Source organism: Felis catus, chromosome E2, assembly GCF_018350175.1.
Source record: "Felis catus isolate Fca126 chromosome E2, F.catus_Fca126_mat1.0, whole genome shotgun sequence".
Classification (NCBI taxonomy): domain Eukaryota; kingdom Metazoa; phylum Chordata; class Mammalia; order Carnivora; family Felidae; genus Felis; species Felis catus.
The window spans coordinates 7,152,839-7,180,510 of NC_058382.1; the positions used below are offsets into that span (position 1 = coordinate 7,152,839).

General features: G+C 49.6%; 2 protein-coding genes across 4 annotated transcripts; one reads left to right on the forward strand and one right to left on the reverse strand.

The window, feature by feature from the left end:
• Positions 1 to 341: 341 nt before the first annotated feature.
• On the forward strand, positions 342 to 14,042 carry CEACAM18 (CEA cell adhesion molecule 18). Of its 2 annotated transcripts, XM_019818607.3 has the most exons (6): positions 343 to 514; positions 2,317 to 2,673; positions 3,827 to 4,099; positions 5,944 to 6,225; positions 7,503 to 7,638; positions 12,289 to 14,042. In XM_019818607.3, exons 1-6 carry the CDS (start codon positions 463 to 465, stop codon positions 12,305 to 12,307), a joined length of 1,119 nt encoding a protein of 372 aa, XP_019674166.3. In that variant the 5' UTR covers positions 343 to 462; the 3' UTR covers positions 12,308 to 14,042. The 2 variants fall into 2 exon arrangements, with proteins under 2 accessions (XP_044902203.1, XP_019674166.3); XM_045046268.1 differs by lacking the exon at positions 2,317 to 2,673 and having other exon boundaries at positions 342 to 514.
• Positions 10,476 to 22,549, reverse strand: LOC109494587 (sialic acid-binding Ig-like lectin 8). 2 transcript variants are annotated; one of them, XM_023245546.2, is made up of 7 exons: positions 19,959 to 22,547; positions 19,497 to 19,775; positions 19,224 to 19,271; positions 18,127 to 18,375; positions 17,218 to 17,314; positions 16,559 to 16,655; positions 10,476 to 11,473 (listed from the first exon to the last, which is right to left on the reverse strand). In XM_023245546.2, the coding sequence occupies exons 1-7, from the start codon at positions 20,398 to 20,400 to the stop codon at positions 11,297 to 11,299; spliced, it is 1,389 nt and encodes a 462-aa protein (XP_023101314.2). In that variant the 5' UTR covers positions 20,401 to 22,547; the 3' UTR covers positions 10,476 to 11,296. The 2 variants fall into 2 exon arrangements, with proteins under 2 accessions (XP_023101314.2, XP_023101313.2); XM_023245545.2 differs by having other exon boundaries at positions 11,330 to 11,473; positions 16,572 to 16,655; positions 19,959 to 22,549.
• Between the last annotated feature and the right edge of the window lie 5,123 nt (positions 22,550 to 27,672).

Sequence of the window (27,672 nt, forward strand, 5' to 3'; positions counted from 1 at the left end):
ACAGATCAGAGCCTGGAGTCTGCTTCAGATTCTGTGTCTCCCTCTGTCTGCACCTCCCCCAGTCATGCTCTGTGTCTCACTGTCTCTCAAAAGTGAACAAACATTGAAAAAAATTACAAAAGAAAGTCTGATGTCTTCTATTTATTGTGCTTTTTGGTATTTTCCAGTTTTCCTAAAAGTAGCATAAGGTGTTTGTGTTGTTGTTGTTGTAACCAGGGTAGAATAGTATTAAAAAATTTTTTTAAACTAAGGTGGATAAATAATAAGCTACAGCCACCATAAAGTCATTAAGATAACATCCAACTCCCCAGCCCCGCCTGTGCTGTGGTTCAGAGTCCATCCTGGGACGCAGAGGGGGATGGGGACCAGCAGCCCAGGGCTGGAGACACAGGTCCGTGAAGGGGCAGAGGAGGCTGCCCGATCCCTGGAGAGACACCTAGCCCAGGAGAACCTGAGAAACCCATGGACCTTTCCAGACCCCGATGCAGACATTGGAGGGAGCTGGTTCTCCTAGGTAAGAAAGCTGAACCCACAGGACAGGGGAGGGGTAGAGGAGAGGTGGGCAGGAGTGACACCAGGACTTTCATGAGCTCACACACCGGGGCATATCGCGCCCATAGACACTCTCTCTGTCTCTCTTTCTCTCTCTCACACACACAGTGTTCATCCCCATCTGTACCCAGGAGTGATGAACTTGGACCCCCACACGCACTTGCTAGAAATGACCTCCTCTGTGTGCCAACCTGTCCTGACCCCTTTCCCCACCTCTCCAGCTGGACCTCTTCCCAACCACTCTTTCCCCCCAGGACCCTCTGAGCCCCCCTGACAGGGACAACTATCATGTCTCACTGGCCACCCTGGGTCCTGTCCTCAAACACCACCAGTGTCCTCACCTGGAGGCCTGAAGCCGGGGGTCTCAGGTGTCTTTGCCCCCTCTATGGAGTCAAGGTTTAGGGTACACAGAGAGTGGATCTCCGTGTCTTAGGTGATGACAGATCCCCACCCACACGAATGCACTCCACTGAACTTAGATGCTAAGTCAAAGACGTGTGTAGACAGTCTTGGGGGACTTGATGTACCCAGATATCACCCGAGCTCATACACTGGGTTCTGCCTCATGATAAGGGATGCTGCGACATGGCGGTGGCTGAGACAGCCCCCCTGGAGCCCAGAGTCCAGTGTGAGATGTAGATCTATCTCCAGATTCTGATGACCCAGAGTGATGGGGACAGGGATGAGGGGGTCCAGGAGGCTGGGGGAGCCCCAAGGGGCTGCCTGACCCGGACTGACAAGGAGGGGACATCAAAGCCAAGAACAGAAGGATGAGTAGAAGTGAGTAGACAGACAAGGGGGGGGGGGCGGACATGAAGAGGAGGGAGCAGGGATCAGTGTGCCAGAAATGGGGAACAGCAGGTGTGAAAGCCTGAAGTCAGGAAAGAATGTGGTGTATCAAGAAAGCTCTCTAGGGGCGCCTGGGTGGCGCAGTCGGTTAAGCGTCCGACTTCAGCCAGGTCACGATCTCGCGGTCCGGGAGTTCGAGCCCCGCGTCGGGCTCTGGGCTGATGGCTCGGAGCCTGGAGCCTGTTTCCGATTCTGTGTCTCCCTCTCTCTCTGCCCCTCCCCCGTTCATGCTCTGTCTCTCTCTGTCCCAAAAATAAATAAAAACGTTGAAAAAAAAATTAAAAAAAAAAAAAAAGAAAGCTCTCTATGTCTGGGGCACACAGTGTAGATACTGCGTCTTCTGATAAATGAATGCACGAATGCGTGCATGAAGGAATGCCTGACTGAATAAGGGGGCTCATGGGGGAAGTGGGGTAGGGTGGGTGTGATCCGAAAAGAAGCTAGATGAATCATACAGACCAGGTCTCTCAAAGAGTGTCTCATAAACCATGCTGAGTGTGAAATTTATCTATAGAGTGCTGGGGAGTCATGGAAGGTACCTGAGCATGGAGAGAGCAGGGTCACATCTGAGACTTTATAAAGATCCACGTAACTGTCATTTGAGGATGGATTGGAGACTGAGTATCCAAGGAGGAAGCCAGGCTGGAAGAGGGTGAGGAAGAAAGGGGCTGAGGGGATGGGAAAGAGGAGACAGGCTGGGGAGTTAGAAACCCTTGGTGTGCTCACCAGCATCCCTGGTGATCATTGCCTGGACAGTGTAAATCAATCTTTTCTCTCTCTTTCTCTCTCTCATTCTCTCTCTCTCTCTCTCATTCTCTCTCTCTCTCCTCTCCCTGTCTTTCTCTCTCTCTCTCTCTTCTCTCTCTCTCTCTCTCTCTCTCTCTCATGTATGTGTGTTTTGTTTGTCTTCTTCAGCCAGTCTACTGGCCTGTGGGACCCGCCAAGCCTACAGTCAAATCTCCATAGACCCAGAATCACTCTTAGGAATCAAGGGATTTCGGACCGTCCTGGTCCTCCAGAATGTCACCCAGGATGTTCAAGAATACAGCTGGCACCGAGGCGCAAATGATACTGCGGAAAATATGATTGTCAGCTACAAACCTCCCTCCGATACCTGGCAGTCTGGGCCCATGTTCAGTGGACGGGAGAATGTGACCAGGACAGGTAGCCTGGTGATCAGGAGGTCTGCATTAAATGACACAGGGAATTATACCGCGAGGGTGGACTTTGGCAACAGGACCGAGAAAGCAACAGGCTGCCTCAGTATTCAAGGTGAGTTGGCAGGTGGTGAGGTTCCTTGAAGATCATAGTGTCCAAGTGTCTCCACCCCTAGGTGACACTGGAAGGCTTGGCAGATGGTAGCCTAGCTTCTCCTGCAGAGATGGGTCACTCATTCCCGTCAAGGGTCCTGTTTCACGGTCAGGGTGTCAGTTATCTACTGCTGTGTAACAAACAGCAGCTTCAAACAGCATCCATTCGTTATCATGCTCTCCTGTGGGTCAGAAGTCCAGGCAAGCGCTGCGCTCTGAGACACACAAGGTGTTGACCTGGGGCTGTGTTCTCATGTATGGCTCTGTCCACTGGCGTTTCGCATCATGGCTGTTTGCTTCTTCGGGGTCAGCCGAATTCTCTCCCCATGGTCTGCTAAGCAGGAGTCTTAAATAACAAAAGGTAATGTTCAGACTGACAGCCCATTACTTTTGCTTTATTACCTAGGTTAGAAGAAAGTCACGGGTTTCACCCAAATCTGAAGAAAGGGGATTATACAGGCTGGAGATCATGGGGCCATCTTGGAATTCTGTCTACCACAGACAGTTCCTGGGGGCACCACAGGGCTGGAGGGGAGAGTGTGGGTTTGAAGACAGGAAGTCCTGTGTTTATCTCTGACTGTGTATATGTTGCATGGCCCTGAGCCTTTGTCTTCCCTCTGCGGTGTCCTCAGTTTCCTCATCTGTAGAATGGGGCTAGTATCTACCATTGTCTGTTGTAAAATTAAATGGAATATTTGTCAAGCGAATGGGACTCAGATAATGGGAAAAGTTATTATGGAGAGTCCAAATGCTAGCTGTCACTCTGAATTCTACCCATGGCTCCTCAGATGGGGGTGTTCTGGCTTTAGGGTCAGAGTTCAGAAACAACCATTAGGTCACATGCCCATGCCAAGAACTCACCATTATTGCAGTGGATGCCACAGGGATGGCTCAGTGCATAGGACAGTGGGCTCAGGCTAGTGCCCACACATCAACCACTCATGCCTACACCTTACTTCTCTGTCCCTCTCAGTTCCAGGGCTGCTCTCCTGCCAAGACCCCAGTTCCCAACTTACAACTTATGGCTTCTCCCCAAACCTAAAATTCCCCTTGGAGAGAAGCAGAGCTTGGGGAGGCAGACCCCACCCTTAATGTCTCCTTTCTGCTTCCCCCAGAGTTGGAAAAGAAGCCGGACATCTCGGCTAACGCCAGCTCTGTCGTAGAATATATGGATCCTGTGGCCGCCATTTGCTACACCAATGCCACCAATGTCAACTGGTATGTGGATTACACACGGGTATCCAGCAATGACCGGATGACAATCTCCCCGGACCTCAAGACCCTCATCATCCACAGGGTCAGCCGCTATGACAGAACACTTCAGTGTGAAACAGAAAGCATTCCAGAGTTTCCTCGGAGAAGTGAACCTCTCTCTCTCTCCGTGGACTGTGAGTGGTCTGGGGTCACAGGAGTGATGCCAGGGGTAGGCCCAGGGCCTCCCAGAGATGTAGCAATGAAACAGAACTGAAAAGCGGGAGCACCATAAGCCAGCCTGTAGCCAGCTGGATCTGGGTTTGAATCTCAGCTCTTTGGACTCAGAATCACCCTCACTGCACAGAAGGACCTGCTATTCAAGATGGGAACCCAATCCCCACTCCCCAGATTAGAAATAGTGTGACTTTGTTCAGATCTGGCTTTTGTAAAGAGGGGCCTGATTACAACTAATAGTTTCTTTTTTTTTTTTAACGTTTTATTTATTTTTGAGACAGAGAGACAGAGCACGAGTGAGGAGGGGCAGTGAGAGAGGGAGACACAGAATCCAAAGCAGGCTCCAGGCTCTAAGCTGTCAGCACAGAGCCCAATGCAGGGCTCAAACTCACAAGCTGTGAGATCATGACCTGAGCCGAAGTCAGATGCCCAACAGGCTGAGCCACCCAGGTGCCCCACAACTAATAGTTTCTTGAAAATGACATTCAAGGGGCGCCTGGTTGGCGCAGTCGGTTAAGCGTCCGACTTCAGCCAGGTCACGATCTCGCGGTCCAGGAGTTCGAGCCCCGCGTCGGGCTCTGGGCTGATGGCTCGGAGCCTGGAGCCTGTTTCCGATTCTGTGTCTCCCTCTCTCTGCCCCTCCCCCGTTCATGCTCTGTCTCTCTCTGTCCCAAAAATAAATAAACGTTAAAAAAAAATTAAAAAAAAAAACGCGGTAGGTATGGGGCACCTGGGTGGCTCAGTCGGTTAAGCGTCTGACTTCAGCCAGGTCACGATCTTGCGGTCCGTGAGTTCGAGCCCCGCATCAGGCTCTGTGCTGACAGCTCAGAGCCTGGAGCCTGTTTCCGATTCTGTGTCTCCCTCTCTCTCTGACCCTCCCCCATTCATGCTCTGTCTCCCTCTGTCCCAAAAATAAACGTTGAAAAAAAAATTAAAAAAAAAAACAGTTTGATTTTAAAGCTAAATGACACATTTCATACATTCTCTTTTCTGCATGACCCTCTTTGGTCGTCCACCAGGGCAAGTACGCAGCCCCGCCAGACCTCCCCAAAATCTCAAACAGGTCTTGTAAAACCGAAGACATTACTTATAAATACAACGAGCCTTGGGTCTTACAATGGGCCTGGGACCTTTCACATTGACCAAACTGTTTCACATCTCTCAACTGCGAAAAAGCACAAATCTTGAACAGTTTTCACGTCTAACTCCGGAACCACGTGGAGTCCGTCAGATTTCCTAACAAGCATGCTGTGGCAATCATGTGAAGAAAGTGGTCACAGAACAGATAGCTTCTGACCTCTGTACATGGCTTACTGGTCAGAGGCTTGCAACCAAGAGCCAGGACCCTTGGCCTGTAGCTGCTCGGGGAGATTCCTCCCGGGCCATAGAGGGCATTGGCTTTGTCCCTTCGTGGGTCAGTAGGGGACTACGGAATCCCTAGTCCTCTCTTTTCATCTGTAAAATTGATCACAAGGGTTGTTATGGGAATGAAGCCAATGTGTCAGCCTGTAAAAGAGTCTGGCTTGCAGGGGGCCTGTTGTACGGTTTCTACTCTATCCCTTTTTACTGTGATGTGAAGGGCAATCACAGGGCTGGCTCATAGTAGGTGCAGGTAACGGAAAACATTATAGTTGTTTTTGGCACAGCCGCCTTGTATGTGTTGGCTCTAGGGGATGTTTGGGGTGCAGAGTGGGGGCACCTGCTGGTCGGCGGGGGAGGGGGGGCTGCATGCGGGTTGAGGGAAGGAGACAGGATCCCGAGGGGTCAGAAACACGGTTCTGAGACTTCTGCCTTGTCTCTGCAGATGGGCCAGACAAAGTGCAGCTGAGAACCAGTCACATCATCTTAAATGGCATCTTGTCTGCTAAGATCGGCTCCGAAGTGCACATGGAGTGTAACGCCATTTCCCGACCCAGTCCCAAGTACCACTGGACCCACAACGGCTCCCTCGTGAGCCTCTCAGGGGCAAAAATCATCCTCCCAAGTCTGGCCTGGGAGCAGATGGGCAGATACAGGTGCATCGTGGAGAACCCCATGACTCAGCTGACCATGTACAGGGAATTTCAGATCCAGGTGCATAGATCAGGTGAGTACAGCAGCCCCCCTCTGGGGCTCATGCCCCACAAATAACTCCCACTTCAGTGCTTTTGCCTCCGTAGTGCCCGTCATCAGAAATGCCATCTCTACCTTACAATGCCATGCCCACGACGGTTGGGTAAAACCCCCGTCCTCTGAGTTCTAAGTCTGAAGCTACCCCCTCTGTGAAGCCCTCAGGGACCTCAGATCAGAGCAAGGGTGAGCTCCAGGGAGATATGGCCAGCCAACATTTACTGAGCACCCTACTAGCTATGTGACCCTCACAGTCTCCCTTCAGAGCAAGTGACTGTTGTTAACACCACCTCCATTGTACAGGTGAGAAAACTGAGCTATGGGAAGTTTAAGTGCTTTATTCAAGGTTCCAGCTCCAATCAGCAGAGGAGGCAGAGTTCAAATTCTGGCAGTCTGACCTTACAGCCTGTGCCCTGTTTTGCTGGACTGCCTTGAAATGAGGCGGGGTGGGGGAGCGGTGGTGGTGGAGGGGAAACAGAGATCTGTTGTGGACGTGGTGTCTGGAACTTGGCTTGGGAATCAATCTGTAAATGGGAAGAGCACCTCTCTGAGCCTCAGCGTCCCCATCTGTAGTGTCAAGATAATAAAGGTCCCTGTATGACAGGGCCTTCTGGCAGAATTAAAGCAGACAGTGCATGAGAAGCAATCAGTCTGGCTCATCCCAGAGAGCGAGCCACAAGCACAACTCAGTGTGAGCTGGAGATATTTATTCTGGTCTCTCCACACTATTTACTAATCACCTGCTATGCACCAGACATGACTGACAAACGTGCACAATTATGCACTGATTCATAGCTTTCTACTCCGCTGGACCGTGAGCTTTAGGAGGACAGAGCCTGGGAGAACTCTTGGCTCACCATTTGCCTCCAGTGCTTAACATGGTGCCTGGCACGTAGTTGGTGTTCAGTGAATATCTGTGCAATGAGTTAATGACCCTGTGTAACCAGCACCTCTAACCCTGTCACTCTCTACCACCTTGAGTGGGTTTATTCTTTTCCACAGCACTTCCTGCCACCTGCGATGATATTAGACATCTCTTTGCTTAATTGTCAACTGTCCACTTGCCAGCTGGAATGTTAGCCCCATGAGGGCAGGAAGGGTTTTTGTTGTTGTTGTTGTGCACTGCTGAATCCCTAGCACCTAGAACAGTGCCTTGTACACAACAAATATTGATAAATTTCTGAAGAACGAATGTGTGAGTGAGTGAAGGGTTGAGTGATGGTGTTCCTAACCCTCATGTATCCTCTCCTCCAGAGCACAGTCATGTTGTGAACAGAGGCTTCTACATCTCAGGAGCCAAAGTGGTGTGGCTCATCGTGATAACAGTCCTTAGCAGCGTCTATCTCTGCGGAATCCTGATCTACATCTTGATCAGCCATTTCTCCACCAGGTGCCTGTTGCCCTGGGTCAAGGGTGGGGTGCTGGCTGGGGACTGGGTCTCAAGAGCACTGCCCTAAGAGGGGGAGGCAGAGCCAGAAGGGAGAAGGGACAAGCCAGGGACTGGTTGTCAGGAATCATCCGGGGCAGACAGAGAGGTCGAGGACCAGAAGCCAGTAGCAAAGAGGGAGAGCGTAGAGGTGGTCATGCCTCCAAAGACCAATGGGGTTTCACCCAATGACTTCAGCCCATTTCCTTTGTGTTTACGATGTGGATATGGAGGCCCACCTAGAGGGGCAGCTGTGAGAATGAGCGGGGTGGGTGCCAAGCATCCAGCATGAGTCTGGTACATGGTAGTCACTAGTTAGCAAGTGAAGCCGGGGAAACAGATAGTAAACTATGCAGAGGAGGAGACTGGGCAGAGGGAAGGTTCTGATCTGGGTTCAAATCCCAGCTCTGCCTCTAGCCTGCTGGGTGGCCATGAGTAGATCACATTCCCCTCAGGTCCTCTTAGCCCACCTGGAGCATGGGAAGGGGAACGCCTGCCCTGAAGGGTAATGTGGGGGCTAGAACTTACCTGGGAGGATGAAGCAGTCAGCAGCATTCTCAGTATAGAGTAGATCAGAATTTGTCAACCTCAGCACTATCAATATTTGGAGCCAGATAATTATTTCAGGGGGGGATGGGGTATATGGCTATCCTGCACACTGTACCATGTTTAGCCACATCGCTGGCCTCTACCCACTTGGTATCTGTAGCAATTACCTCCACCACTCTAAGCGTAGACAACCAAAAATGACTCTAGGCATTAGAAAGGCCCCAACGAGGTGCCTGGGCGGCTCAGTAGGCTAAGCATCCAACTTTGGCTCAGGTCATGATCTTGCGGTCCGTGGGTTTGAGCCCCACGTCGGGCTCTGTGCTGACAGCTTGCAGCCTGGAGCCCGCTTCAGATTCTGTGTCTCCCTCTCTCTCTCTGCCCCTCCCCTGCTCGTGCTCTGTCTCTGTCTCTCTCAAAAAAAAAAAAAAAAAAAAAAAAGAGGGGCGCCTGGGTGGCTCAGTTGGTTGGGCGACCGACTTCGGCTCAGGTCGTGATCTCGCGGTCGGTCCGTTGAGTTCGAGCCCCGCGTCGGGCTCTGTGCTGACAGCTCAGAGCCTGGAACCTGTTTCAGATTCTGTGTCTCCCTCTCTCTGACCCTCCCCCATTCATGCTCTGTCTCTGTCTCTAAAATGAATAAACATTAAAAAAATTTTTTTAAATAAAAAAAAAAGAGAGAAAAGGAAAACCTTTAAAAAAGAAAAGAAAAAAAAGAAAAGAAAAAGAAAAGAAAAAGAAAAGAAAAGGTCTCAAGGAGAACAAAATTGCCTTGATTGAGAACCATTGAGGCATGATGGAGATGATGGTGATGTTAATGCCGTGGTGACAATGGTTTTGATGGTAATGATGGTGGCAGTGGTGGCTGTGACCACAGTGAAGATGACTGTGGTGGTATCGACCGAGGTGATGATGAAGATTTTAGAAGACACATTCTTTTTTTCAAATCATTTACTTTTTCGATATGGAACCTCTCTGTGATCATTACGTGGTCTCTGTATCATGAAGCTTGCAGTATCGGCCATCAGTGTGACAGCCCATTTGTGCTGTCCCATTTGCCATGTGTAAAATGGGTGTAATACTGGCATTGACCTCATAGGGATATCTGTGCTCAGGCTTTTTGATTTTAGCCATTCTAGCCGATGTGATAGGGCATCTCATTGTGATGGATTTTCGTCTCCCTGATGTCCAGTAGCGTTGACCAGCTTTCCTGTACTTGCTGGCCATTTGGATCTCTTGTGAAATATATGGCTGTGTCTTTTCCCCCATTTTAACAGTTAGGTTATTGTGTTATTAACTGGTAATAATTCTTTATATATGCTAGGTTCAAGCCCCTTTTCAGAGATATATATATATATTTTTTTCCTCCCAGTTTATGGCTTGTCTCTTCATTTTCTTAATCATGCCTTTTGATGAACAGAAGTGTTTAATAATATATATATTATATTTCTGTCAGACAGCATTGCTCCAGAAGAAAATCTAGGAGAATATTTATGCATATGCATAGATTTCTTATAGGACATTCAAAATAGTAAGCATTATGTATATATTTACATATATATGCTTACTATTATGTATATATATTACTTACTATTACTACTTACTATTACTACTATTATGTATATATATTACTTACTATTACTATTAGCATATATACAATGCTTACTATTATATATATATATATATATACGCACACACATAATGCTTACTATTATGTATATATATTACTTACTATTATATATATATATTACTTACTTACTATTAGCATATATACAATGCTTACTATTATATATATACACACACACACACACACACACACACACACATAATGCTTACTATTTTGGATGCCCTATAAGAAATCTATGCAGGGGCGCCTGGGTGGCTCAGTCGGTTAAGCGTCCGACTTCGGCTCAGGTCACGATCTCGTGGTCCATGAGTTCGAGCCCCGCGTCGGGCTCTGGGCTGATGGCTCAGAGCCTGGAGCTTGCTTCCGACTCTGTGTCTCCCTCTCTCTCTCTATCCCTCCCCTGTTCATGCTGTGTCTCTCTCTGTCTCAAAAATAAATAAACGTTAAAAAAAATTTAAAAAAAAAAGAAATCTATGCACATGCATAAATATACTCCTAAATTTTCTTCTGGAGCAATGCTGTCCAATAGAAATATAATGCAAAGCAAACACGTAATTTCAAAATTCTAGTAGCTATAATAAAAAAAACTAAAAAGAAACTGCCATGAAAAAATGCTCAACATCACTCATCATCAGAGAAATACAAATGAAATTACTTTTAATAATAGTCTAAAAGAACCAGTATATCCAAAGTATTATCATTCCAACAGGTAATCAATATGAAAAATTGTTAATGGGATCTTTTATCTTTTTTTTTTTTTTTTTTTTTGCATACTAAGTGTAGCACCTCTCCAGGGCCATGTGCGGCTAGTGGTTACCATATTGGGCAGCACAATAATAAAATATTTATAGTTTTCACTTTTACTTTTAGGTTTACGATTCATTTCAGACTAATTTTTTGCACGTGATGTGAAAAAGGGGTCAAGTTTCATTGTTTCTAAACCTTGACCTACTTGTTCTCCCACTACTTGTTGAAAAGTCCCTCCTCTCCCAACTGAATTGACTTGGTGCTGTTCAACTGACCATATACACACACTCTGTTTACGGACTTGATTCCGTTCTACACCACAGTGTCTTGATTACTCTAGCTTTATAGTAAAGTCTGATTTCTCCAACCGTGTTCTTCCTTCACTAGATTGTTTTGCTATTCTAGGTCCCTTGCATTTCTATATAAATTTCTCACCATGAGCTTACAGGTAGGCTTCTCATCCCTATTTCACAGAGTAGGAAACTGAGGCACAGAAGGGCAGGGATTGGTCTGTCGCTTACTTGGTAAAGGCACAGCATATGACTTTGCACTTGAAATACTCTGTTTACCAAGCTTGTGTTCTTTCTGCTGTACTCACAGCTCATCACCTGGAGGGCTTCTAAGTCTACAGGAACTGGCCCTGACTTTTTCTTTGCCCTTCAGGGGCCAAGATCTCTCAAGCCAGGGCGGGGTCTCAGCAGTCTCTCATTTGTGAATCCTGATCTCTGAGTACTCAATACTAGGGGCCACCTGTTCCTGTGGGCAGCAAGCCTCTGTCTGGTGAAAGTTGAGTGTTGCGTAATGGAGCTCTTCTTCCTCCCGTAAGGAGGGGGTGGCGGCATCTGGGGGAAGACTGCCTGCCCAGGCTTCAATCAGGAGACCCTGCGTGAAGGAAGAGAAAAGGGAGTCAGAACCAAACAGTGGGGGATAGAGTGAGGCAGAGAATACCCAGGAGAGAAGTCCATAAATTCCTTCATCCATCTCACATACATTTTTGTGGAATTCCCTGCATTCACGCCTTCCTCAAATATTTAATACATAGCACTTTATTTGATGCTTGTGAATCTCATTAATTTGCCACAACAACCCCATAAGGAAGATATTATTACTGTCCTCATTTTATCGATACGAAAACTGAGGGTGAACCAAGAAAACAGCGTGCTCAAAGTCCCCGGTGAAACCAGGATCCAGCCCAAGTCCTTTCTGACCCCAAAGCCTGGTGTCCTACTGAGGCCCCCTGTGTACGAGGCCCTGAGCTGGGTGCTGCATATACTGTAATGAGTAGAAGAGATGTAGGCACTGACCTCTTGCAGCTGACTCTTTAATCGAGGGAGGAGGCAAGAAGCGAGTTAAACAAGTAAGTATCTAATGGTGAATTATGATATAATGGACAGGAACTGGGTAAGAGAGAGAGAGAATTACAAAGCCTCAATTTGAGCCAGCACCTGTCCTTAGGGAGCTCACAGTTTCGTGGATAGACAGTCAAAGAAATTATGTCCCTATGACATAGACAGAAAAATAGCCCCCCAAAGATGCCCACACCCTAATCCCCTAGGACCTATGAATGTGTTACCTTACATGGAAAAAGGGATTTTAAGGATGAAGTTAGATTAGGGATATTGAGATGGGGAGTTTGCCCTGGATTATTGGGGTGTGACCAATGTAATCACAGGGGTCTTTATCTTTACAATTAAAAGGAGGCAGAGAGGGACTTGAAGATGTTATACTCCTGGCCTTGAAGACAGAGACCTGGGTCATGAACAAAGGGATACAGATGCTTCTGGAAAAAGCAAGAAAATGCCTTTGTCCCCTGGAGCCTCCAGAAGGAACTCAGTCCTGCCTGCCAACGCCTTGGTCTTAACCCAGTGAAAACTTGTGGACTTGGATTTGTGACCTCTGGAACTGTAAGATGATAAATGTATGGTGTTGGAAGCCACTAAATGTGTGCTGGTTCATGACAGCAGCATGCTGTCCCCGCCCTTGATGCTCTGCTGCTCCCCGCCCTTGATGAGAGAACACTTCAACGGAACGATTCCTGTTTTTGTTGATTGTTCAGAGTAAGAGTTACACACACACACACACACACACACACACACACACACACACACAAAACCACCTCCTGACACCGTTGTTACCAAGGCCTCTGCTTAGTGAAAGCCACATGGGCCCCTTTCAGTCCCCGCCTTTCTGGACTTTGCAACAACAGAAAGGTCATCCAATTGCTTGTCTTCCCTAAACAAAAGCGCTTCTTTTCTGGACCGCAAGGTGTCCATCAGCAGCCTCTTTGCTGCTTGCTTTGCATTTCCCTGACCCCTAAGTATTAGAGGGGTCCCGGATACCTCCAGCCCATTCTCTCCCTTGAACTGTAGACTTTGATCCAGTGGTGTACTTGAAATCCCCGTTCCCTCGTCCAAAACTCACACAGAACATATTCAAACGGAACTTCTCCTTTACTCCCCCAAGTCTCTTCCTCCTACAACCTTCTCAAGCACGATGATTGGAGCCTCTGTTCTTCTGGCTGCCCACAAGAAAGATCTAGGAGTCATCCCGGACCCCCCTCTGTCACTCATATCCCACCCTCAATCCATTAGCAAACTCCATTTAGCCTTAACCTCAGACTTCATCCGGAAGGCAATCAAGCCCCACCCTCATGACATCTTGGTTCCGGCCACCATCATTTCCAGCCGGGAATGTTCCTCTAGCCTCCTTTTTCACTTCCCTGCCACACATAGTCTCTTTTGCACTTAGTGGCCAGAGGGATCTGTGAACTTGAAAGCTGGATTGTGTCCTTCTGCTTCAATGCCTCCAGACGTCCACAGTGGACTATATGTGCAGACATGATTTACCCAAACACGCTGACCTCTTCAAACTCATGTCCCATTTCTTGGCACTTGCCTCTCTCTGTCTAACTACACAGACTTCCTGCTGGTCCTCCATTCACTGGTCTGCCTCCCATTTCTGAGCATTTGCACCTGCTGTTTCTTCTGCCCGGCATGCTCTTTGATCACAATAGATTGCAAACTCTTGAACCTCCTTCATGTCTTTGCTTAATCATCTCTAACACAAGCCACAGGCCAAACCTATGGAATGGGAGAGAATATTTGCAAATCATATATCTGAAAACACCCAGGATATTATCCAGGATAATATCCAGGATATATAAAGAACTCCTACAATTCAATAACAAAAAAAAAAAATAATAATAATTCAGTTTTTTAAATGGGTAAAAAAACAAAACAAAACCACTTTGAATTAGACATTTCTCCAAAGAAGATATACAATGGCCAACAAGCCTATGCAAAGACACTCACCATTGCTAATCACTAGAGAGATGCAAATCAAAAGTACAGTGAGCTATCATCTCACATCCATGAGGAGTGAGATGATGCCCACTATAACAAGCAAAAAAAAATGAAAAATAAAAAATAGCAAGTGTTGGCAAGAATATGGAAAAAAATGAGCCCTTGTGCACTGTTGCTGGGAAAGTAAAATGGTGCAGCCACTGTGGAAGACAGTATGGCGGTTTCTCAAAATTTAAAATGGAAACTCCCATGACCCAGCAATTCCACTTGTGAGTGTCTATCCCCCCAAATTGAAAGCAGGATCTCAAAAAGATATTTGCATGCCCATGTACATTGCAGCATTATTCACAATAGCTGGGGGTGGGAGAAACTTAGTATCCATCTGCAGAAGAATGGATAAAGAAAATGTGCTATATACATTATTATATACAACAGGATATTATTCAGTCCTTGGAAAGAAGGACATCCTGTTACAGGCTACAACATGGATAAACCTTGAGCACATTATGCTAAGTGAAATAAGCCAGTCACAAAAATACAAAAACTGCATGATTCCACTTCTGTGATGTATCTACGAAAGCAATCAAACCTACAGAAGCAGAAAGCAGAATGGTGGCTTCAAGGGGCAGGAGTGTCAGGGGAAGTGGGTACTCGCTGTCCGATGGACACATACAGAGTTTGTTTTGCAAGACGAAAATGTTCTAGAAATCTGTTGCACAACTATTCACTTAAAAATGGCTAAGATGGTAAAGTTACCACAAAAAAATAAAGCACGGAAAAAACACAAGCCATCTCCCCAGCACCCCTGGTCTCTGTGCCCTCCACTTTCCCCCAAGTACACGTCTGCCTTTCACATTGTAGTCACTTATTTGTTGTTTGATTGGTTGTTTATTTGGTTTGGTTGTATCCCTCTGTCTAGACTGATACTTCACGGAGCCCAAGATGAACAATTTTTTTTCAGAGATGAATCCCCGGCACCGGCAACCCCTCCCCTGTCACATGGGAGGGGCTCAATAGCACTTCCCAAATGAATTAGTAAATAAAAGATACATGGTACTCTGCTCAAAACCCTCCAAAGACTTCCAGTCTGAATACAAATGAATGAAAAGCATGACATTTACATCAGAGCATGAAGGCTGAACAGGAATGAAGAAGTGGAAATGGGAAGGAAGAGCATTTGAGGAGAGAATAACAGTCCATGTAAACACCAGAGGCACAAATAACCTTGTTCAGAGGAGTCCAGTGTGGATGGAGTGGAAAGTAAGAGTGACTTTCTGAGCCAACTAGAGCCTAAGGCAGAAGAAAACACGTGTGCTTATATATATATAAGCACACACACACACACACATATATATATATATATATATAAGCACAAGCATATATATATATATATATATATATATATATATATATATATATAATATTTCTGTGTTTCTAACAGTTTTTCACCCACATTAAAATAATTAAAATATTATTGCAAACTTGAAGAATGCATGTAATAAAACATTACTTTCAGTTTAAAGATTTTATTTATACCTGAACCAGAATTTATGATAATTTTGCTTTCCTGGTTTTACTGGAAGCAAACGGAGAGAGGACATTTTCAAAATCAACGTCTCCGTGGGGCGCCTGGGTGGCTCAGTCGGTTGAGCGTCCGACTTCGCTCAGGTCACGATCTCGCGGTCCGTGAGTTCGAGCCCCGCATCAGGCTCTGTGCTGACAGCTCAGAGCCTGGAGCCTGCTTCAGATTCTGTGTCTCCCTCTCTCTCTGGCCCTCCCCCCATTCATGCTCTGTCTCTCTCTGTCTCAAAAATAAATAAATGTTAAAAAAAATTAAAAAAAATAAAACCAACGTCTCCACTCCTTTCATTTTCAATTGAGAATACTGCCATGTTTGACAATTTCTCTGGGTTCAGTTATGATCTTAGATAATTTTTTAATTTTTCTTTTGAAGAGAGAGAGTGCATGAGCAAGGGAAAGGGGCAGAGGGAGAAAGAGAGAATCCTAAGCAGGCCCGTGCCACCAGTACAGAGTCCAACATGGGGCTCAATCTTGTAAATAAAGTTTTATTGGAACGCAGCTGTGCTTATTCATTTGCATATGGTCTATGGCTGTTTTCACACTACAACAGCAAAGATGAGTGGTTACAACAGACTGTAAAGTGTGCAAAGCCAAAAGTATCTATCTCGCCCTTGATAGAAAAAGTTGCCAGCTCTGCTTTAGACAATGGGGGCAAACAGGTGTTTAAATGCAGGGGAACTGGATAATGGTGGCTTTTGGATGACTGCTTGGTGTAGGACAAGGAAGGTGAGAGGCAAGGAGATGAGGAGGTCCAGGAAAAAGATTCTGAATCCTTGGCAATGATGGGGGTCAAGATAGAGAGAGGGGGCGAAGCTAGCTGTCCTTAAGAGGAAAAATGGACAAGATGTGAATTTGGGGCTGTAGGAAAGACAGGGAGGAGAGACAGAAGGTGACTCCTGCATGCCTGACAAGAAAGAAAGAGGAGGGAGTGGTTGTGCTGTCCCAAAGATGGGGAATCCCCAAGGAGGAGGAGGAGGAGATAAGGAGAGGAACTTTGGCCATGCTCAGTAGAGCAATTCTAAATGCCATCCTGGGATAGGTATCCAGGCGGGATGCTTGATGGCAAGATGCCCAGGTCACTCACCTGAGACACTGACCTCGTGACAGCGTTTGCACTCTCCATGCCTGTATTCTTGGTGCCCACTGAAGGCTTTGTCACTTTCTTCCTGTGGGATCTCACTCTGAAAGAAGAGACCAGAAAGCCTTTCAGTCTGGCCAGCTCAGCATGCTGTGGGCAGACTGACCCCCTCCTCCATTCTCTCTTAAGGGGCTGGGAGGGTGATGGAGGTGGGAGAGTGGTGATCCCATTCTAGAGATCCTAGTGTTGAGAATGCAGGCCTTCCTATCCTGGACAATGGGGACAGAGCTCTTTTTTTTTTTTTTTTAATTTTTTTCTTAATCTTTATTTATTTTTGAGAGAGAGACAGAGTGTGAGCAGGGGAGGAGCAGAGAGAGAGGGAGACACAGAAGCTGAAGCAGGCTCCAGGCTCCCAGCTGTCAGCACAGAGCCCGACACAGGGCTCAAACCTACGGACCGCGAGATCGTGACCTGAGCCGAAGTTGGACGCTTAACCGACTGAGCCACCCAGGTGCCCCAAGAGTTCCGTGACAGACTCACCCAGGTGCCATCGACCTCCTTCCTGCCCTTGCTTCAGATTCTTCACCCACCCAGGTCCCTCCATCCTGTGCTCGCCTGCCCTTCCTGCCCAGGGCTATCCCTCCCTCCCCAAGGTCAATGCTCACAGGATGATGATGATGCAGAGAACCAGGAAGATCAGAGCCGTTGCACCTGCTCCCCCGACTGCCCCCAGCAGCCTTTCTGATAAAGGCCATGCTTTTCCTGCACACAGATTGAATTATTGGTGATTCCTCTCCAAGGACTCGGTATCTTCTCCCACTCCCTGTGGGACCCTAGATTTTTCCAGCCCCCCTGCCAGCCTCAAAACACAGGGACATGGGGCTGGGGGAGGGGATTAGGACCAGGTGAGTGAGGCATACAGGGGCTGGATTGCAGCCTGTCTTTATTTAAAATGCAGTTACTTTGTCCATTGAGATATTTATTTTATGTTCGTGTATATTTCTTAAAAAATACTGCGTTGCAGTATTACTTCCATTACTGAGGTTTTTTGGCTTCTCCTTAAATTAAAAAAATAATAATGTTTATTGGGGGGGGGAGGGGCAAAGAGAGAGGGAGATACAGAGTTCCAAGCAGGCTCCAGGCTCTGAGCTGTCAGCACAGAGTCTGACACAAGGCTCAAACCCAGGGACCGTGAGATCGTGACCTGAGCCCAAGTCAGACACTTAACTGAGCCACACAGGCACCCTGGCTTCTCCTTAAAGTTTGGGCACATGGTGGCCTCCTTCCTGCCCCACAAATCAAGGACCTTGTGTTCTCAGACACACCTGTGCAGGCCCCAGCCCCTCTCCTCCAAGACCCACCCCTTTCCCCTGGCTTCCCCTCTCAGCCTTCACCCCACCCTACAGCAGGGGTCTGGCTGGGAGAGGACAGTGATACCGGAGGTAGCAGGGAAAATCCAGGCCTCACAGGGAAGCACAGACCAGAGCTGAGAGCCCCTTTAAGGGCCAGGGGGCGCAGCTGGGGAGCCCCGGGGTGGGGGGGGCAGGTGCTGTTGTTCTCACAGATGCACTCACTCTGTAGCAAGAGGCTCAGGGAGACGTGCTGGGAGCCCACCGCGTTCTGAGCTCGGCACGTATATTCCCCTTCATCTCTCTCCTGTACCCGAGGCAGCTCCAGCACCCCCGGGTTCGGGCTGCACAGGGTCAGGTGCCCCTGGGCCCAGCTCAGCCTGGCAGGGGGGTTGCTGTTGACGGCACAGACCAGACGCAAGGACTGGCTCTCCAGGACTGAAAGAGATGAGCCATTCTCCAGGGCTGTGGGTGCTGGAGAAAAAGAGACTGAGGGTCAGAGAGACAAAAAGAGAGAGAGAAAGCAGAAGGATATGACAAGAGACCGGAGGAGGGGACGGGGAACAGAGGTCAATTGAAGTGCAGCAAAAGGCACACTTTCTCCCCTTGATGGTGGGAATTTGCACTTGTCCACCCTCCATGCAGGACAACTTGGCCGCATTTCTCAACTTGGAAAGAACATAAGAGCTACATTTTGCTTTTAGGAACTTACCCCACAGACATACATACACTTTGCTGTGAAAGGTGACACAAGGTTACTTACTCATCATAGCATTTTGGTTAATACAGTAAAATGAACCCCATGACTTTCCATGAGTGGAAGGCGCATGCAGAAGCAGAACCCGCCCACGTGAAGGAACACTGTGCAGTCACAGAGCAGAAGGAGGACAGTCTGTGCTACTGACGGCAAAGGGCCCCTTAGATCCTTAGCAAACACACTGAGGCTCAGAGCAGCCTCTGGACACGAGACACTTTCCGGGAGGGAACTGGACATCTGAGGCCGACTTTGCTGGGCGTTATGAATACGTGTCCGTGTGAATAGATTAGCTGTTCAAAAGCACTCAGATAAACAGTTGGCAGGGAAATAAAAGGTGAGGGCATCCGGAGGTGCACGATAAGGGGCAGTTCTGCCGGGCGAGTGTTGCCCTGTTCTTGCTCTCCTGATAACAGGGGGGAGGGCAGAAGTGGGGGAGAGAGGGGCGAAGGGGACAGCTGCTCACGGGGCCATGGGGGCCGGGGAGGGGGAGGGCCCCTGGGGGACCCACAAGAGGGACCCGGCCCTGCCCTTGCTCCCTGCACCCTAGGAGGAGCCCCTATCCTACCTGTGCCGTTTTCTTGGAAGACAGTGACGGTCAAGTTCCACGGAGAATCTGGGACAGAAAGACATGGCAGATTGACGTCAACGGAGAGGGCTGGTGGACATTGGCCCTCAGTCCCCACGGGAGCTGCAGGAATGGGAAGAGGGTGGAGATCCTCCTGACCCCCTCCCAGCCCACATTCCAGGACCCGACACCCAAGGTCCCAGGCCCTGACCCCCCAGCCAACTGCCCTCAGGACCCCATCAGGGATCCGGGTGGCCCTGGCCCGGTTCTCACAGGACACGTTGAGGTGAATGGTCCTCATTGTGGTCACTCCGGTCCCAGGCAAGGTCACCTGACAGGTGAGGTCGGTGCCGTGGTCTTGCAGCCGTGGGGTGAGGGTGAGCACAGAGGAGAGGTGGGTCTTGGGGCCCAGGGAGGCGAGGGCCGCTGACGTCCAGGAGAAGATGGGGGGCGTGCCCCACACACAGGCCCAGGGCACAGAGCAGGTCAGGTTACTGGGGCGTCCAGACTCCAGGGTCCCCGAGATAAGGATGTCAGGTGTCTGGGTCAGGGCTGGGGGGAGATGGGGAGACACGGGGATCGGGAGGAGGGTCCGAGGTGCAGCCTTGAGAGAAGCCTCAAGCTTTGGTCCAGCCCCTGCCTCTGAGCCCCAACATGCATTACCCCCAGCCCCTCCCGGGTTGTCCTGGGACCCCCAACCTTCCCCTGTGGCCTCTCCCACAGTCTGCTCCTTACCTGTCACACGCACGGAGAGCTGGTCCCGTGTGTAAGTATATCTCACAGAAGGCCCCCTCTCCACCCTAAAGACGTATGTCCCCGAGTCCCCTCTCCGTACATCTCTGATGTCCAGGGAGCAGTCGTAGTCCTGGGGGTTTCCGAAGAGGCGGAATCGGCCCTGGGACTCCTGCCACACTTTTCCATCTGGGTTGTTTGTGGCCACTAGAACATCCTGTTGTACACCGGCCCCTTTCCGGAACCAGTAGCCGAGAGCTGGGGTAGACTCAGACCAGCCTTCCCGGGGATAGAAGCATCTGCAGGGCACTCGCACACACAGGCCCTCCTGCCCCTTTGCGTCTTGCACTTGCAGCCAATAATCCCCCTGTGGCCCCCTCTCGGCCCCCCTCTGGCCCTCGGCCCCCTCCTTCCCCCAGAGCAGGGCCAACAGCAGCAGAAGCATGTCTGGGCTTGGAGGCGCCAGGTCCCCGGGGAGCCTGTTTCTCCGGGTTTGTCTCTCAGAAGCTAAGAGCTGCAAGACTGAGAGGAGGCCCCGACAGGAAGGTGACAGTGATGTCAGAACAGTGGCCCTCCTCAGAGAAGGAACCTCGCACGCAGACGCTGTCAGGGCCGGGACAGCCCTTGGGAATCAGCCATCCACCACCACATCTCCACTGCTGGGGACCCTGGGCCTAGAGGCCAGAGAGGGTGAGAGCCTCGCCCAAATTCACACCCTGTGCAGGGCTCGAGCCCCATCTCCTGCCTTCCTGCCAATGCCCCTCCCTTCTGGCGTCATTTTTTTGCAAAGTGAAAAAGGGTTCCTTTGGGCCTGAATCACACCTGAATCACAGGCCGTACATGTCTGTGGAACTCATGTGGGGACATAGGGATCTGAGAGATGGGGGAGGCCAGGGGTGGAGGTGTGAGGAGGTCAACTGTCCTCCCTCCCTTGGAATCCACATGGTAGGCCTCCCCTCCCTGCTCATGAGACCACACACTAGCCCCAGGCACTGCCCCTGGAGTCACTGTCCAGCAAGGAAACAGTAGGTGTCGGTACCCAGAGCTCCCTGTGACAGGGGACACACAGGCAGAGGGAGGTGTTGTTCATAGGAAGGTTGGAGGTTGGAGGTCGTGTCCTAGGAAGACTGGGCGCAGGGGACACTCAAGCAGGGGAGACGAAGATTCCAAGGACATTGAGGGGAGACTGACACAAAGGACACATGGGAAACTGAAGCTGTGGCTGTACACAGGGTTGGTAGGGGGGAAGGGCAGAGGAAAAGGGACCAATTTTGAAAGGGGTAGAAACTTCCCCCTTTGTTGCGGCTGTCTGGGTGCCAGGACGATTTCTTCACCGCTGGTATCTCACCCTTTTTTCCATTGCTCCAGAGGGTGGCGGGGTCTGCCAACCTCTAGGGCTTTGCCCGTGAGGGCTCTGGTCCCAGGAGTCAGGTGTGCAGGAGACAGGGAGTGAGGAATGCCAGCTGGGTGTCATCCACTCTCCAGGTGGGGATGCTTTGGTGAGAGAAGAGACGTGCACCTGAATTCACAGAAGGTTATGTTTAACTGTGTGGCTGGGGGCTGGGAGGAGGTTCTGGGAGGTTCTGGTGCCTCCTTCCACCTATGTTGGTTCTCTTGACACATTTGGGTGGGGGGGACATAAGATACAAAGAATAGGCTCCAACAAGAACAACTCAGTGGTTCATCACAAAATAGAAACAGAGCATTGCAGGCACCCTAGACCATCCCTTCGATCCCCATCCCTATTGCACACCCCACTCCTCCCAAAGGAGTCCCTAGACTCACTTTAATGCTGATTGTTCCCTTGCTTTTTTCTTCATGGTTTCATCACCCGAGCATGCTGCTTGTACTATGTAGTACTATGCTCATGTTTTTCTTAAGACTGTGTGTGCACAGAGAACATTAGTCTGTTTTCTTCCATGCAACTTCATGAATCTGCCCCTCCCACGTTACCCCTGCCCTGAATCTTTACCCATAACCAGGGGCACAGTCAGCACTGGGGTCACCAAGAAGGGAAGGGGCAGGATTTCGGCATGCATAGGCACTCCTGCACCATCATCATTCCTGCAATGCTGCCACGTGTCACCCTGCAGCCCCATCCCCCTGTGCTGGACTACACACAGCAGGGTCAATTGCAGCCTCTCTATAGTCAGAAGGGTTGGGCCATGTCCAATCTGTTTCCCATGGTCCCCAGTTTGCAAAGAAAAGCAGAAGAATGAGAAGGAGAGATACGGGGAAACCACAGAGAATCTAGCTGTGTGCAAAGGAGGAACTTATAACCCACAGGCCATCAGAGCTAGGAGGCCTTCTAGCCCCACTTCTCTGATTTTCAGAGGAAGACACTGAGGTCCAGAGTGGGCGAATGAATTGCACAACTCATACATGGGTGCCCTGTCTCATACACCACTGTCTACACAGGGAACTACTTAACCAGACCAGAATTCATTGAGCTGGGAGATGGGTAGTTTATGTTAATCTGAGAGGGAAGAATTATCAACTTTTCCCATGAGATGGAGAGAAAATTTCATTCATTCATTCATTCATTCACTCATTCGTTCAACAACCATTTACCTTATGCCTTCAGGTTTCCCGTAAAGGGGTGAATATGAGAGATGTAGCTCTTGTCTTTGAGGGGAGTTGCATCTGGCTGGGAGACAGATTCCTGACAATTCCAATGTCACAGGGTAGGTGGCTGGGATGGGGGAGGTGAAGGCTAGGGATGGCTGAGGGGGATGGGTGGGGGGGGACAGCGGGGCTCTTGCCCTTTTGAACTGCAAAGTGGGTCCTCAGAGACAAGTTGACATGGTAGGGACTCTCAGGCAATCTCAAGGGATGTGAGTTCCACAGGTGATCTTGGTACCCTGAGAATTCCTGGACTCTCAGGTATTGTGTTCTCAATCCTACTCAGTCTCCTAATGTGCTGGAAATCCTCCAGCTACCAGGTTTTGTGCTCTGTGACCAACATCACCTCTGCCCCAGCAGAGGAGGGGCCGCCACCCACAGGGGGCGCTATCTCCAAACAGGACTTACCTGGCTGGGGCTAGGGGGTGGGCCCTGGGAAAGGGTGGTGGTGCTGTCCGTGGTTCTGAATCAGAGGGGAGTGCTGGCTTTGGGCATGTCCACAGCTCTGCGGAGGGGCCTGATCACACAGAACAGGGATCCTAGGTCTGGAGTCAGTATAGTCAGCATGTCAGATGTGCTGGAGAGGACTTAGGTCTACCTGGAAGGGAAACTCCAGGGGAAGGGAACTCCCTCAGGGGAAGGGAAGGTGTCAGTCTCTCCTCCTTATCCTTCTATCCACCCTCAGAAATGTCCTATGGACAATGCCAGGCTGTTGCCACTAGTTCAAGAGCAGGGAAAGTGAAGGTTCTGTGTTGCCCTTTTACATATCCGGTTCCATTTCATTTTCTGAACATCTCTGACAGAGAGGGGTAACCCCCTCATCACATAGAGCAGGCAGCCAAAACTCAAGACAGATGGGCAGCTGTAGGAACTAGCTTCCAAAGACCACCCCAAACAACCCTGCCCTTCCTTATGCAAACATGGAGCTCCTCTCATTATGAGACAAAGTTGTTATTATTATCTCCTCCTCTTGAATCAAGGTCGGGTCCATGACTACTTTGATTAATAGAATGTGGAGGACAAGATGTTCTAAGACTCATACAGCTCAGATATTAAGAAGGCTTGGTAGCTTCTGCTCCTGCCTCGCAGAGTCCTGGGCGTCTGTGTAAGCAACCCGAGGGACTCTGATGGAGAGAGAGGCCACATAGAGGAACCCTGGGCCTCAGACATCCAGGCCCAGCCCTGGCCATCATCACAACATAACTGCCCAGAAGAGCCCAGAGCAGGACAAGGGATGAAACTGTCCAGCTGGGCTCTGACCAATTTACAGCACTGTGAGACAAAATACAATGATTGTTCAGGCTACTGAGTTGTAGGGTGGCTTGATGTGCAGCAACAGGTAACTGAAACACTAGCTTGCACAAATCATAGCTAATAGGTAAAAGGTAACGTTCTGGAGGTTTACAGGCCTGATGAATTTTTCTACATACTGTATTTCTTTAGAAATGTTTTAAAAATGTTTCTTTACTTATTTTGAGAGAGCAAGAGAGAGCAAGTGGAGGAGGAGTGGGGGCGGTGGTGGTGGAGAGAATCCCAAGCAGGGTCTGTGCTGTCAGAGCAGAGCCCAATACAGGGCTCAAACCCATGGACTGTGAGATCATGGCCTGAGCCGACATCATGAGTCAGAGACTTAACCAACTGAGCCACCCAGGCACCCCTTGTACGTACTGTATTAAAGGATGGCTCTTAAATGGGGATCTAAAGCCTTCAGTGAAGATGCCTGTGGAGCTTTGCCAGGCTGGGACTACATTTCCCAGAATCCCCTTCCACGTTTGCATCCGGGTTAAAGCTGGCTACAGGAGAAGAGAGAAGTTGAAGCAGCAGCCATGGGGCTCCGAGGGTCAGTGGAGGAGCAGGAACTACTGCAGCTCTCACACCCTATGGCTGCTCTGGTGGCTCACCTTTGTTGGCTTGACATTCCAGCTGCTCAATTGCTGGGAGCGAAGAAGGTGTTGGGGGAAAGTGGCTGAATTTCCGGGAGCAAGAGCCATTGAGCCCTGGTACATTGATTGGTCCACCAATCCAGGGGGACACAGGTGGCCCAGAGAGAAGTTCACAGTGACATGCAAAAGATCCAGGAAAACAGTGTGCCTGTTTCTCTCCTTCTAAGACATTGTCCCAGGATCTCTTTAACCTGACAACTAGGGCCATTTGCCTATTCACAGGAGCCCCATCTTCCCTGAGCAAAGGACAGGATATGGCCAACGGTCTCAGTAGTCAGAATGACCAATGCCCAGTTGTGTGTATGTGTGTGTGTGTGTGTGTGTGTGTGTGTGTGTGTCTGTCTGTCTGTCTGTCTATGCTGATTAATGCCCAGATTAAACATTATTTCCGGGTGTGACTGTGGGGGTGTTTCCAGATGAGATTAGCGTTTGAATCGGTTGACTTGGTTGACTCAGTAAAGTAGATAACCCCTTCCGGCTGCCAGTGGGCATCATCCAAGGTCTGAAAAGAACAAAAAGCAGAGGAAGAGCAGACTCATTCCCTTCGTGAGCTGCGACATTGGTGTTTTCCTGCCCGTGCACTGGGATCTGCAGCATCAGTTCCCCCCGGTTCTCAGGCTTTGGGACTCAGACTGGAAGAATTACACCTCTGGCTTTCCTGGGTCCCCAGCTTTCAGGTGGCAGATTGTGGGTCCCCTCAGCTTCCATTATTGAACCAGTTCTTCATAGTAAATCTCTGTTTGGTTCTATTCCTCTGGGGAACCCTGTCTAGTACAGTCAAAAGGGGGACCAACAGATGAAAGCAAGACCTCATGGGCCATATTTCCTACTTTCTCATCACTTCCATGAGAAATAGAAGCCACTGAAAGTGGAAAGCTAGAGAATTAGAGAGTGAAACGTCCAGATTTGTGTTTTCAGGTGTTCTCTCCAGCTGCCCTGGGGGAGGGGGCGGGTTGGAGGGGCATCTGGAGTGGAGTCAACAGTCTGGGGCCGCTGACCATCCAGTATTTCTGTTGACAGAGACTCCTGTCACTAAATGCAGCAAGGCCCTCTTGCACAGTTGTGACCCCTAAGAATGCTGGGCTTTACTCTGCCCATAGTGTGTGATAAGTAAATGCTTGTGGAATGCAGACCATTAAAAGTACAAATTTAGGGGGGAAAGGTGACAAATGTGGTATACAATGGGAACCAAATTTTGAGTTAAAAACTGTATAGTATTAACAAGATGACAAAGGCTAGTCCCTGCATCAGAGGGCTGAGACTGGGTGGGACAGGAGGGAACAGGGAAGGGAGAGGAGGTGCATAGATGGGGGTAGGGGCAGGTAGAACACAAAGGAGCAGTCACAGGGTGTGTGGGCCAGGTGTTTCCAGGAAGAAGCTGACCATGATGTCCCCATATCTGTCCCTCTGGACTCCAGATCCACACCTTAGTTCCATCTCAAGAAGGGCAGAGACTCGGTCAGGCCTCTCAGCTCTGCTCCCTGGGGGCCCCCACACCTGCAGGGACAACATGGCTCTCAGATCAGAGAGTCACCCCTTTAATTCTAACTACAGGTGGGGTGGGACAGCTCAGCCCCACCTGGAACTCAGGGACTTCCTGGAGACTGCCCTGGGGGGGTGGGGGGTGGGGACGGGCCCACTTACCTTGTGTAGTAGATCCAGGTGAGGCCATAGGTGAGGAGGAAGCCAGACCCCATGAGGGCCCCTCTGAGCAGGGTGAGGACCGGGGGCATGAGCCCTCCTACTCCTCAGTCACACAGTTGCCGGAAGAGGGGCTTTCTGGGGAGGTGGGGTGGGGGAGTGGGGTGGGCAGGGGATGAAGTTCTGGCCCTAGGCCCTTCCACATCCTAAACACCTGGCCAGGCTGTCCACTCCCAGAATCTGTGTTGCAACTCACTTTGCACAGAGAGGCTGAAGGAAATGTTTTGGGAGCCCAGCGGGTGCTAAGCCTGGCGGGTGAATTCTCCTTCATCTCCAGCCCCTATGTGGAGCAGCTCCAGGACATCAGGTGCTTAGGGTTGGGGGGGGGGGCGGCTTGTTAGGGCTTTTCCTTCCTGGGACCAGCTCAGCATGGCAGGGGGTTGCTATTGGACCAGGATCCAGTGGGGGGTGAACAGGGATGGTGGAGCTGAGAGGTGTGCCTCTCCCACTTCCCAAACAGACACAGAGGGTGCACGACTATTTGACCCAAGCCCATGTATAGACTCCAGGAGTCTAGAGTGGCTGAAAGATCCTGGAGGGAGAGAGGCTTAGCTGAGACTAGAAGGAGGAGAGGAACTGGTCATATTAACATATGGAGGAAGGCACCTCAGGTAGAGGAGTGACAAGCAAAGGCACTGAGCCTTTTATCCCCTGGAAAAAGATGTTTCCTACTGAATCAATTCCTTTATGGACAAGTGGCTATGAGCCTGGTAGATGAAAGGAAATGCAAATATCTCTGGGGCCTGCTAGAGAGGACAGGGAAGTTTCTGCACCTGATAAGCTGAGGAAGTCACCCTGAGGTGCAGGGGAGCCACCAGAGGGCTCTGAGCGGGGAAGGGGCAGGGTAGGCTATGGGGGTAGGGAAACCTTTCTGGGCCTGTTCTATGTGGGACACAGACTTGACGGGAGATACCAGAGACCAGGAGGCTGGGCAGGAGGAAGGAGCAATGGTCAAGGCCATATGGGTGAAGGGGAGGAGGCAGGACAAAGAGGGGATGAGGAAGGGAGCAATTTGGGACATTTTCTGGAGATAAAGCTTACAGGACCCATTGATTCATGGGGGTGGGAGAGAAAAGGAGGCATGTGGAGTTAGTCAGGAGTCCTGACCCAGGTAACTGGGGGATGGAGACCCATGTCCCCAATTTCTGCACTTCAAAGTCATATTTGGACCCTGCACCAAAGCCGTTAGAGAGACTCAGACTCCACCCTCATTTCCCACCCTAGACTCTTCTGGCTCCTGGCCCACTCACCTTCCTATAGCATGGATTATAGCAGCACTACCAGCAGCAGAAACATCTCTTGAACCATAAATGCCAGGCACTGTCTTGGGACAGTCTGGTCACCACGGTCTCAGTATGGGAAAAGTGGTTAAAAAAACCCACACACACACACAGGAGGAAGCCAGTGGATAGGAAAAGGATAGTAATTGTATGCATTAGTGCAACTTCAGA

What these genes read in the sequence shown, in the direction of transcription:
- CEACAM18 (XM_019818607.3), top strand. Translation starts at nt 463, where the DNA reads ATGGACCTTTCCAGACCCCGATGCAGACATTGGAGGGAGCTGGTTCTC. An exon ending in AGGCTGCCTCAGTATTCAAG is followed by an intron (nt 2,674 to 3,826) that starts GTGAGTTGGCAG and finishes TGCTTCCCCCAG; the next exon opens with AGTTGGAAAAGAAGCCGGAC. An exon ending in GATCCAGGTGCATAGATCAG is followed by an intron (nt 6,226 to 7,502) that starts GTGAGTACAGCA and finishes CCTCTCCTCCAG; the next exon opens with AGCACAGTCATGTTGTGAAC.
- LOC109494587 (XM_023245546.2), bottom strand. Translation starts at nt 20,400, where the DNA reads ATGCTTCTGCTGCTGTTGGCCCTGCTCTGGGGGAAGGAGGGGGCCGAG. An exon ending in CTTCCAAGAAAACGGCACAG is followed by an intron (nt 18,376 to 19,223) that starts GTAGGATAGGGG and finishes CTTTTTCTCCAG; the next exon opens with CACCCACAGCCCTGGAGAAT. An exon ending in TCACGAGGTCAGTGTCTCAG is followed by an intron (nt 11,474 to 16,558) that starts GTGAGTGACCTG and finishes TCCTTCACGCAG; the next exon opens with GGTCTCCTGATTGAAGCCTG.